Source organism: Melozone crissalis, unplaced genomic scaffold (genome assembly GCF_028551555.1).
Source record: "Melozone crissalis strain CALT ecotype California unplaced genomic scaffold, PUWL_Pcris_2 ptg000006l_1, whole genome shotgun sequence".
In the NCBI taxonomy this organism is placed as follows: domain Eukaryota; kingdom Metazoa; phylum Chordata; class Aves; order Passeriformes; family Passerellidae; genus Melozone; species Melozone crissalis.
In genome coordinates this window covers 52140670-52153603 of record NW_026535784.1, presented here as the reverse complement: position 1 = coordinate 52153603, position 12934 = coordinate 52140670, and the positions used below count along the sequence as shown (strand labels likewise).

The 12934-nt window shown below is 39.4% G+C and overlaps 1 protein-coding gene across 1 annotated transcript in view; it reads left to right on the top strand.

The window, feature by feature from the left end:
* The window catches only part of TTC29 (tetratricopeptide repeat domain 29), a 117916-nt gene extending 105544 nt beyond the window's left edge, over positions 1 to 12372 (top strand). The window contains exon 11 of the mRNA XM_054295473.1: positions 12179 to 12372. Coding sequence (XP_054151448.1) covers positions 12179 to 12372 — 194 coding nt within the window. The remainder of the gene's footprint in view (positions 1 to 12178) is intronic.
* The last annotated feature ends 562 nt before the right edge of the window (positions 12373 to 12934 follow it).

Here is a 12934-nt window from a genome sequence, read left to right as displayed (position 1 = left end):
TGGTCTTTCAAGTTGTCACACGTTGTCTGGGAGAGCCTGGCCATAAATTCAAAAACTAGGAGGGAGAAACTAAACACCCTGTGTTGCTGTGGCCAGCAAAAGTATTGTTCCCAATGCCCGGTGAAGAGAATTAGGTCTGATTTCTGATTCTGTGTCTCAATCTGTTGGTAAAATCAGCAACAAAAGCTGAGACAAAGGGGATTCTCCCAAGTGCCCATGGGAGAGGTATGTCCTATAGGACACCAGTGTCAGCATGGTCACTGCAAGGACCCTCCATAAACCAGGACTTTCATTTCCAGCAGCTATTTTTGTTGGTCACTTTTAAAAGATAAGTAGGAGCACTTTTCCTCTCAGTCACAAGAAAATTGATACTTCCATAAGGGATTCCATACCTTCTTTTTAAAGAACGTCTTCCAGACACTTCCCTACATCATCTCAGGCAGAGAGGATGCACTCACACCTGGGGTGCCTTAGAAGATGTAAAGCTAAAGTCAGGTAAGGAGAAGAAAAATCTCCATGGCATTCCTTTTTTTTTCTTGTAGCAGATGCATTGTTGGGATTTCTCTGCTTTGCTGGCTTCTAGTTCTGTACCCAGATGATACCTTTGGCTAAGCTCATGGAAGACAGTTTCCTAGGCAAAAAAACCTGCATTATAGAGACCTTAGATGATAAACAGTTTGCAAGCCACCAGGCAGAGAGATGGAGGTGGAGATCACTGGAGATGCTGAAAGTCTCAGCCATGAAAAAGTGCTCTTACAAGTGCAATTCTAGAAGGGCAGGTAAACTTTTAGAGACCAGAAAACAGCAGAGTCAATCCAAAACATAAAGAATGAGAGCTGCAGAACAAGAAACTCTTAACAAAATTACACAGGATGCTCATGTAAAAATACAGAGGTAAAGCAGAAAGAACTAAAATCAGAGATGTTTTAAGTCAGAGCAGTCTGATACTGAATTTAAGCCTCTGTATGATGACGGCATGCAGTTAAGCAAGAGGACGTCTTAAGTAATCTGTGTTTCCCAGCTTTCCTCCCCTGGGACACCTTTAAGGAACCTGAATTTCAGGGAAAGGAGTGCTAACCACCCTGTGACAGCCAGGTCCTTTGAAGGCACATCAAGCTGCATATTCAGAAATAAATATTACACACTGCCAGTGAGTAGCTCTTCTGCTCAGTGTTTTGCTCAGTGGGTAGAAGATGGTGTTCACAAAAGGCAGGCACATGAACTGTCCTGCTATGCTGTCTTGCAGGTTTTAATTGTGTTTTTATACCGAATATTTAACAGATAAAAAGCACTATGTCTGAGTAAAGGAAAAAGGATGAGGTTTTATGTGTAGTCGTACACAAAAGTTGCCCAGTAAATGCAAAAAGTAAATTCTCCAGCAGAGTATTTAAATTTACAGTACAAAGACTGTAGTGAATTGGGGGAAGACAGCAAGAATTTTTCAGTGTACTGGCTTTGTTATGAGTTGGAGTCAGAATTGTCACTGTGCCTGAAATCTGTGTTTTCACACCTACTGTACTTTATTTACTGAGAATCCAATATACCTGGCTTTGCTTTCTTGTAAGTGAAATAGCCATGATAATTCTGCACACAATTTAGGAACAAATATGCTGCTTCTGTTACGATCAATATGTTGTCAGAAACATCAGTCACTTACTGCTTCTTTGAGAGCAGATTTCATTCATAACTCTCAAGATGTGTGTAAAAACTTTGATGCAATATCATTGAGATAGACACATTTCTGTAAAAGTCTATAGGAATGCCTCTAAAATACTGGTAGATGTTCTTTGAGACAATAAACTGCCTCTTCTGTGAGCAAGGTAAGGGTTTTCTTCCATAGGGATTTCTGAGTAGATTTCGGGCTTGGTCTTTAGTGATAGGCAAAGGTGGAAGTAATAGAAGTGTTTTTATACTCCTTGTGTGTTCTCACCAGCTCCTCAGGGTAACCAAGAGCAAGTTTGGCTTCTACCAAAGAGTGAGCAGACATCCTTTGCTCAGAAGTTTGCTCAGCAGGTCCCCCCAGGACTTGTCCTGCCTTTAGGAGACAGCAAGTAGGTTGCAGTTGTGAATATTCTGCGTGTGGATGGGGACTGAAAGAAAAGAAACCCTTCTCTAGGCCATTGGGGAATTCTGCTTTGACTGTGGAAACTTTGATTAACCAGCTGGGCAGATGCTCATCTGCTTTGTGCTGCTGGAAAACTTTGCCTTTGACTGAGAATGTTTCAGGACACTAAATGACAAATACAAAGTCGAGGCAGAGACAAGATGCTGTCCTGAAATTTTAGGCTAATAGTTTGGATTTATTGTAGAACTTGTTGACAGTAAAGGTAAAACTATAAGCTAAAAACTGGCAGCAATTTTGTCCAGGTTTCCTCATGTTTGAAGTGATGATCTTGATGATTGTTTTCCAAAGCTGATTTTTCTGTGTCGCCAATATTTGTGTAGAATTTTTGTGATCTCTAAGTTCCAGATACACAAAGGACACAGTGTCATATTTTGGCCTTGAGAAAAATCCCTGGTTTTCTATCTACAGTCAACAATTTGACTTGATAGGACTGTTATTTAAAATTGATATTCAACAAATGGTTTGAGCAAAAGATGTCGCAGATGAATGTATAACAATGCACAGAACTGAAAAAGGTAAGATCAAGAGAGATTTCCATTGTTGTACAAATGTCTGGAACATGCCCAAACTACGTAAGAGAGGAAGATTAATTTGTCTGAGAACTGCTGAATATGAGTAAGTAAACAATAGAAGTTATTAGTCAGGGAAAAATTCATATTCCTGTTAGGTTTTCTCACCCAAACCAGAAAAACTTTGCACTTCTGTTATAGTGCCATAGTCTGAATTGGCTCTTCAGGAGCTTATAAAATAAATTCTGCTTCTCATTCGTAAACTTGCCCATCTGTGAAGCCTTTATTCAGAGAAATCTACCTGCTCCAGTGTTTGCTGTAGTTCACTAAAGGCTCCCATTTGTACTCATAAAGACTCATTCATTGCCCTGAATAATATATATGGTGTGCTGAAAGAGAACCAACTCTTGCTTTTACAATCTAAATTAAACAACTTTGTCTAATAAAAGAAGCACTGTCTCACTTCCAGTAGGCCATAAGCCCTAAGGGTCTTGTATTTGTGTGTTTATTATTTATTTATTTTTGCCAAATTGTCCTTCAAGGATCTGAAAGCTGACAGAACCAAGCCACTTAAATAGTTTCTTTCTCTGCCTGCTTAGAAAGACAGCGGCAAGCATGGGCACAACTGTACTGAAGCAAATACTCATCCATAAACTTCTTCTAAAATGCAATTGGATGATCTTCTGTCTTTTTCTCAGTCCCACCTTCTAACCTTCCTCATCTTGAGAGTCCATCTCTATTATGTGTGGCTTTTCCAAATGCCCATGATTAATAACTGCTGTGATTCATTAGCCTGTGTTGTTGGCAGTGTTTCCCAATGGGAGCATTTGCTATCTAGGGATAGTCCATGATTGCTCTGCCTCCTGCAACAGTAAGATGCTTTCAATCTAATGCTCTCTCCATGTTTTAGCATAAAATAATATTAAGGCATCCACATAATGGAACTGTCTGAAGATCCATTTTATTAAGCACTGGAAGAAGATGTGTGTGTGTGTGTTTGCATGTGCCAGGGAAGCAGAATCAGCAAACCTATTTCACCAGAAATGTCGTTTCTGTGAGGGTTTCATGTAAAGACACAGCTATTTTGAGGTGTAGTTCCTTGGCTGTGAGCATGAAAAAATACTCCACAGCCAATATCTTACCTGGTGCAATTAACTTACTCAAATTATATACAGCCTATTCGAAGAAGGAAAAATGGGAAACAGAGGTAGGTTTATTGTACTTATTCCATTTTGTGGGTATTTATTTTAAATGCAATCTACCTTCAAGTACAGAGCTGTGCTGCTCTTAAAAGATTGCTGCTTCAAGTTGCTCCACATACCTTAACATAGCATGGACCCTTTTTACATTATATGATCAACTTTTTGACAGTGCAGGGCCAGCACAGCTAATGGAATAATAGCCTGCAGGGTCCAGCTAAATGATATACGAATATAATCAACCTTTGTGATGACTATTCAAAAGTAATCCCTTTAGCTTTCAACTGCAACATATATTTCAACCAGGCAAAGCCATATGAAGAAAATCTCTGCAGACTCCACTGATACAATATGGCCTTCATATCCCCACAGTGTGTTTGCTGCTCACAGTGAGTTTTAAATTTAAGGTAATGGCTACTGTATATTCATGTGAGCATAGAACAATACCTTTGATTTGTTGGAGAAATGTTACATTAGGTACCAAGGGCCCTATTCAGTAAACTTTGACACAGCCCTTATATATGGTTTACTGCTTATTCTAAATGGAATGTGCCTGATAGAAATGGTTTGCATGCCCAAATTGTACAAATTCATTAATCTTTATATTAATGAAATCTCCAAGTACAACTCCCTCCATTCCATGAGAACCAAGTCAGGAAACATTGTTAAACAGGTAGGCCCAACATGCTTCTAAAAGGCATTGCATCAATTTTCATGTATCAAGACAGAAAAATACATCAGGAGATCATCTGCAAGTTTGGGATGAGCATGTTGTTTGCAGTCATATTATTTTCTGCTCTATCTCTATTCCTACACCATTACATCATTCTTCAGATTATATAACTCAAAGCACCTGTATGACCTTTAAAAATGCAAGTAATTTTAAAATACAGTAATGGGTTCTATCTCATCAGCTGTGTATTACCAACATGATAATATATTAAAATAGTCTTGCTCTCTCTCCCTTTTGTGACAAAACATGCAGTATTGGCTAGGGGTGGATCTGAATACATGCAAGTAATTCTGTTAAAGGAAAATAGATGTCATGAAAATGCTGTATTGCCTTATATTACAACTTTTGTATGTACACTATAGTCAGAGTTCAATCTCATCAGCAGGAGTTGCAAATAGGGCCTTGTTTGTGTACATCCACTTGAATCCATGTGAGAACATAACAACATGGTACCATGTCTTGTTTGAGGTGATGTGTTGGAGGATTCTGCTTAAGCAGGTGAGCTGTAGTGGAGGAGTAGGAGAGCCTGTGGGCTTTTCCTCTATTTGTTTGCCATGGCACTTCTTGAGCCCACAGGAAACTGAAGCAGGGAATTCCAGTGATGAGGTGGCAGTGCACAAAGTCCTTGCTTTGTATCCTAGCCCACCACCTCCCACTTTCAGTAGACCCTACCTCATTGTTTTAATTTGGAAAACACAATGAAAAATGGTTTCTGGGTCACCTCATGCTTGCTATGCTCACTCTTACTTTTGTCATCTTCTCAAAAAATTTCTTTCTTTTTTTTTTCAAACTAGTTTCAGCTGAAACTATACACCTGAAACAATAATCCTCTTATGACTTCATCACTTCATGGAGCTTTCAGTGGAATTCTTGTTTAATAAAGTCTAGCAGTCTTTGAATAATGCAAACCTTGCATTTGAATGGATTCCATCACATGGGCATGCAGTCTCATGCAGGTGTTGTCTGTTTCATTTTCTTTATAATCTTTTGAGAGAATGGTGCCTAAAATTCCTGTCCTCTCTGGAGTTAGTTGTAGCTTCAGTCTTTGTGGGTGTAGCCTTCTTTCTTTTGTATGGCTTTTCACTAATCATATAATGTAAAGGAGCTGCAGGTCTTCATTGTTTTCTCCCAAAAACATCATGAAATAATGAGATTTTTAGAAGTGTAGCATTCTGTAGATACACACATGGAAACAGAAGGAACAGAGATGCCAATTCTAGCTGCACTGAAAATCCAACCAGACAATTTTAATTATATTTTATCAACAGCAGTGGCAATCTGTCAGGGACATCCTATTATGATTAATTATATTTACATTCTATTAATACATATTAATGTTATCTCCACATTTTGCACAATAAGATGGAAGGAGAATGCTTGATGGCGTGATCTGTGGTGGTATATATGTATTATCATTATGAATATGAGATGCTTTTATTGTTTCCAAATAGCATAGGCCAAACAAATGCCAAGAAAACATTTATGGCTCAGTATTCCATCAGTTATCTTTGATATGCTTAATATGTGCTGGGAGAGCAGAGCTGTTAATCAGCCAATAATAGCTTGGTGCCCAAGTGTGAAGGCAAAAGGCCGAAAGGTGCACGAGAAAAGCAATTTCTGCTGTAAGTCCCCATCTGTCCTGTGCACATCCCCACTGTCTCTTGCACGTGTCAGTGTCTGTAGCTGTCAGAGACACACTTTTCTGTGTGTTTGCCTGGAAATACAGATGTTGCTGTACCCAGCCACTCTTTGCACCACCTTTCCACCAAAGTGCATCCACTGGAAAGAGCAGCAACACTGCACTGGTGTGAAGCTGGGGTGGGACAGTGCAGTTCTGACCCCTATGAGCACTTCTGGGCTGCTTGCCACAGGCTGAGTTTCTAAACCAAACCAAACCATGCAGGTTTTATTAGATTTTTTTCATTTAAGGCTTGGTCTGCTAGGAAAGGAATTCATTTACTTTAAGCCTGGTTTCAGAACGTGTTACATGGAATAATTACGTTGTTAAATACAGAGTAAACCACTAACACACACACTGCCCTCATACAAAATGAGACTCCATAGGGGAATGCCAATTCTCAGATATTTTTCATAGATTTACTTATCCTGTTCTTACTTGCATACAACTATGGATAAAGTCCTAGTTAGCAACTATACTTAATAAAAAGCTGTGAAATGACAAAACAGAAATTTTATTGAGTCGTGAGTCGTGCAGTAGTTTTAATCTGTTCCAGACATTGTACCAGCAGAGACACTGCTTCAAGCATTATTTTTAAGCCCCACCAGAACTGGATGATTTATTTCGGCCACAAGTTAAATTACAATGTCAAACAAACACTGTTGGTATTGCTGTGACTGAAAGCTAAAGTCCAGTTTTAGGCATCACAGTACAAAGAGGTAGTGACAAATTGAGGAGCATCCAGTTAAGAAAACATGAGTTCCTTTCAAATATTGAAGAGACGGTGTTTGCTTAGCCTCCAAAAGAGAAGATTACAGAAAGGAAAATAGTCTCTCAAGCTATAAGGAGTTATTCTGAAAGAGGGCTGCTCTCCATTGTTCTTTGTGTCTGCAAAAGGTAGAACAAGAGAAAAATCCATTTAATTTGCAATAAATATTTATCTTAAGTATTAGGGAAGAAACAGAGCAATAAGGCTGTGAAGCACTGAAACAGAGAGATTAGGGATGTTGGGAAACAGCCTTCATCAGAAGCCTTGGAGAATAGATGTCGGGGATGGACTAGATAGATCTGTGCGCTTTCTTCATTTGAGGAGGTGAAGCAGATCAGTGGTTCCCAAAATAAGGAACAATGCTCCAGGGATGGTGTAGGTGGAATGAGGCAGAGGGAAATGTGTTGCTGGAGAGTCCCTGAGAACAGAGCAGGAAGTGCAGCCAGGAGGTGGGAGTTTGGTGTGGAAACAGAGTGAGGAATGAATGGGACAGCATCACTGGAGCAAATGAACTCTGTGGCTGTCAAGAACTGCAGAGTCAAGCCATGGCCTCCCAGCCACCTGTTCCCTGTCACATCCCATGAGGAAGACCCCACTGAGAGGTCACAGCCTTCTCTTGCTTCCTGCCTTGCTCCATTCCTCCTCCTGCCTGCTATCTTTCAGTGCTCTGCTGGCCATAGTCTTTTCCCAGATGTATCTCCCTTGTTGGCTCCCCAGCTGCTCCCACCCAGACCTGTCCTGTTAATGAACTGCTGCACAGGAGTACGAGAAATGGAACCAGAAATCCCTGTCAGTTCCATGTTTCTAGAATTATATCTTATGTGACTCACCTTTGTGATTTTTAGGTTTCCTTTTCTTGTGACTTTTTTCTGTAGGTCATGTTTTTCAATTAATCCATTTAGGCCTTTTAACCATTAGAAGTGTTGTAAATCTAAAACGCTCATGCAGTTGGTTTTTTTTATAACAGAACATGGTAAAGAAACAAGTGCCTCAAAGCATCTGTGAGCCTCTGTCCAGGACATCAGTTCAAGACCTTCCTGGTACAGTATTTGCTCTTATTCTGCAAACTTTATACCAATCTGCTGATTTTTACAAAATGTCATTGCTATCAATACTTAAGCTGATTTTGACAGTCAATTACACATCATCTCTGCATTACTATGTCTAAATAATTATATTTTTCCTGCTCATAAATGAATGAATTCACGCTTCCCTCAGTTTTTTTACATATTCCCAGTTTTAGAATTTAATTGCCTTTGATCGTGTAATTACTATTAATTTACAGAAATAAGCCTTTGAGACAGAAACAAATCTGATTAATTAGATGCCAACCCCAAATATAAAACATGTAGATATCGATGTATTTACATAAACTTCTGACATTTTAGTATTTTTCTATTTGCTGTTTTTTGTTCTAGAGGAGGCCTGCTTATTGACAGAGGAGCTGATGTATAATGAGTACAAGATCCTTGAAGAGTAGTGCAACAAAGGAAGAATTTCAGATAAGGTTTTGTTATTAAAATGCTATTATTAAAAAAAGCATCTGTCATTTAAATAAATTGTTTTAAAAGACAAAGAGTCCAAGAATAGAAAGTTTTTACTTTGTGCCCAAAATCTTCCAAAGTGTCAAGATCTTCCTGTTAAGATATTAAACATGAATGGGAATCCAAGATGCTCAATGCCTTGTGAGATCAGGCTCCAAATGTGTCTGGAGAGTTTTCTGTAAATCCCAGATTGAGGTCCCTCTCAGAAAAACTTACTCATAGAGGTACCAGTGATTTTAGCATGTGTGTAATGGTTGGGGTTCAGCTGTAGCTGAAAAAGAATAGATCCAGCCTGGGTGGGACACTATGGTGCAATTTTGATCCAATCCATATCACAGGTTGGACTCAAAAGCACACCCAGGTTTGTTTAAAATCCATCTGCATGCAATCCAGTGCCATGTGCTGAGGGATAACCCTGCCTGGAGGTGGGACCAGATGTAGTCCCTCCCAGCCTGACCCATTCTGTGACTCTGCACTTCACACCATCAGGTAAACAAAAATTCTGCTTAGGTTCTTTCTGGTAAATAATCTGAAGCACAGATCTTGGAGTCTGTGTAAAAAATTGTGTCCGGTTTTGAGCTGATGAAACTCCTGACAGTGGGTTCCCCACATGACCCACTGACATCTGTGGTCTTCACAGTCCTCAGGGAACTCAGAGTCCTCAGAGCCTGCTGCTATTGCTGTTGGCATTAGCAAGAGTTAGAGGACAGAATTTGGAAGTTATCACTTTGCAAAATACAAATAAAACCAGGATTTGGAACCTTTGAATTTTATTTAGAAAATTGGTGATTTATAATTTCATATATTAGAAAACCCCTTCTTTTAAACTAAACAAAGAAAGCTTTATCACTCCCAATAGCCAACCATTCCTTTCTTTCAATGGAGGTTTCCAGACTCAGAGTTTGTAGCAAGGTCCATTAGACCTATAATCAGGTTTTATGATAGTGTTTGAGCAAGCATTAGCTTTTGCCATAGTAATAACTCAAGTCACAGTTTTCTTTAGGATTGTAATCTGAGTATTTGGTTGACATGTGACAATAGGGTTTCTCCCTGTTAAAGAATAGTAAAAATGTATCGTTAACCAGCTCTTATTAGACTATTTTTGATCCAAAATGCTGTATACATGCAAATTAAATACAAATAGCTCAATAATTTTATTCTTTTGTTTATAGGTCTTTATTGTCTGAACACCATGCTTATTATAACAATGTTAATTTAGAAGGCTTTTGCAAGGCTCAAAAGTTGTATAGAAATATTCCCACATGCAGTTATGCACACACATAGGCAACAAATCTCTTTGCTGAGTGTTAAAATTAGGTAAAAAATTTATGGAAACCAGAAAGAGAAATAAGGCTACAAATTAAATATAAACATCTGTATTGTTCATCCCTTAATTTTCCCCCTTATGTTTTAATAGTATTGATATGAAATAAGAAAAACATTCTAAAACCAGCACAATTTTTCAAATTATATCTTAAAATCCTGTTAATCTACAAGCTCTTCTAATCTCTGTAAGTATAACATGACTGCTCATTTTGGATTTTTGGAATTTCTTTTATCAAAATATTGTCAAAAGAAATTACATAATTGAATTTGGCCTTCATAGTAAAAAAAATAAGTACATAACATAAACTACGCCAATATTCTAGAAAAGACAATTATCAATTTATCAAGGGCAAGTTTCTAAATTCTTAATGGCATTTAACCCCATGTCCATTTCTGCAGGAACTGAACATTCTGGTTTTGTGTCTCAAAAGTTTTTGTGCAGTTGTGTTATGATTGTCACTATTTTTTGCCAATCTGTGCTCATTACTACATGATAACTCTGATATGCTTGTGAAAAATGGTCGTGAATTAATCCCCTAGAGCCTTAACTCTCCCATACTTTTTAACACTTTTTCATCATGCAGCTTTTGATAAAAATATGGGGAAATTTATCGTCCTATAGCAATGTGAGTTCTGTTCTTGAAAGTCAGGAAGCTTTGGGAGCAGATTGTGTTTCTTGTGCTAAATATAATTGTCTGCCATCCCAGAAACAGTTTGTCCAATGAGTAACTCTCAGTCTGGCAGAGTGCAGGCTTTGTTCAGCCCCTCGCAGACCTTTTCAGTGGGAAAATGAAGGCTCTTCCCCTTCAAATTACTGGGACCAGGAGGTTAGCAGGATGTTGTTCCCTACGTCATTGTTAGGACAGGATCCTGGAATAAAGCTCTCAGCTGCTGGGAGCAGTCAGAGCTGCACAGGGCACAGCAGCTTGGTGAACACCTCACACACCCCAGCTGACAGCACAGTCAGTGCTCGCTGCACTTGGCTGAAGTTCCACCCAGTGCTGCTGCAGAAGGAAAGTCACCTCTGAATTAGCAGAGCTCTCCCATCATCCCTTCCCTTGGCTGATCTCTCGTCAGACACAGCCCTGCTCGTAAGATCTGTGGGGATCAGAGCTCACATTGGTGTAATGGAGCTTCTGCTTTTTGTCTCTTTGCATGAGAGGTGCTTTAATTCCTTCAAGGAGCTCCTCTTTTGGAGCACAGTTATTCTCTACCCTGACTCCTTCTTTATCCTTGCAATCCTTCCTCCAAGTTTTACCAGAAAGCACCTGATCCCCTGACCCTTAATTTGCAATCAGGAAGGAGGACTCGTGAGAGAATATGGATTCCAGTTAACAACTTTCTCTGTGCTCTCAGAAATCACAGGCAGAGTTGACTTTAGTTAAGAAAGCAGGCAGATCAATTTAGCCTGTAATGCCAGTCTATTTCAAACCAGAGACTGGTCAAACATATTAGACCAGATGAATATCTGAATAGTTCTGAAGTGTAATGTCTGTAAAATCTACATTTTGTGGGCATCTAGGATATGTTAGGTTGGCAATTAAGGTGACTTTTTGAGTAATGACATTTAGTAGGTTTCACTGTGGATGTATCCAATGGTATTGACTAACACTTCGTAGCAGAGAGGAAGGTTGTATCTCAGAAAGGATTCTGTTTATAATTATGAAAAGCATGTTTTCTGACCATTAATAGGGCGTATCTTGTTAATTATGATGATGTATAAGGTATTTCACCTGTGATGCCATTTAGAAAATTAATGTTTGAGTCACAGAAAGGTCATTGCCATTCTGGAAGGAATCCATTCATCTCTAAATAGGCCATCTGAATATAGACTAAGAAATACTCTATATATAATTACCTGGAAATAGATGGAATAAATAAGATTGATGATAGGTATTAATAAAGCCACATGTTAGTTTCCTGCTAGGAAAAAGTAGATTGTAACTGGAAGAAGCAATAATAGACATGTAAAAATGCAAGAAATAGGTTAAAATCTTGAGTAGTTCTATGAGGTGCAGCTATTACTCATGAGGTAAGAACTCAGCCCTCAGAAGTGTTGTGCATCAAGGACTTTATCCTGAGATTCAGGCAGGTATTTCTGAAGACAGCTCCTACAAAGAAGAGAATGAAGACTTTTTTCTTTTTTTTTTTTTTAACAAACCGGAGTCTTGTTTGACTTCATAATACCTCTATATTTGCCACACAAATGCTTACAAGTAGATAGAATGTGTGTGTTGTCTTTGAAGATAAACATGTTCATGGGTATTTCCATGTGTGAGCCCTCTTTTAACACAGGCCTGGAGTCTCCAGGAGCTGAGGAGGATCCTGGGGGGGACAAGTCTCAAGTGGTGCCAGCAGCTGCTCATCCTCCAGCTCAGTTCTGCAACTTGGTCTCCTGCAGCATAGGAGATGTGGGACAGAAAACCAACATCCAGCAGATTTTCAGTAGCACATGGGTGAGCCAGAGACTAGGAACTGGAGCATCCTAAGAGGAGTGTCTGGGAGTGGCAGTAGCTCCTGACTCCTACTCAGCTCCAAGCCCAGCTGGGATTGAGTTCTCCTACCCCTGACAGACAGATGAGAGGCAGCCCTTGTTCGTGGGAGGCAGCTTTTGTAACTGCACATCCAGCCCCTCATTTGGGACATACTTATCCATACACAGAGGTAAATCAGCTTGGAAAGGCTGCTGCCTCCTGCACTGAGCTGTTCTATCCCTGGCAACATTGCTCCTGGTCTTCCTGGACTGTCAGAAAACATTGTCCCAACTGGCCACAAGTTCACAGTTTACAATTGTAGTGACTTAAATCTGGACTTAACTATAGCAATGCCTTTAAAAACATCTTCAAAGAGCCCTCCCTGAAGCCCAGTGGTCACTGTTATTTTGCTGTTTGCTTTCATAAGAGCTGTCTGCCTCCCGGCTCCTCGGTGTCACTTGGCTGAGGAAATTAGACACTCTCTTTCCACACAAGTACCAGGAGAAAATGTTTCCTTGGCACTGATAGCTGCTTGCAGTACAGATTAAACCAAAATTTATTTATTATAAGGGAAGTT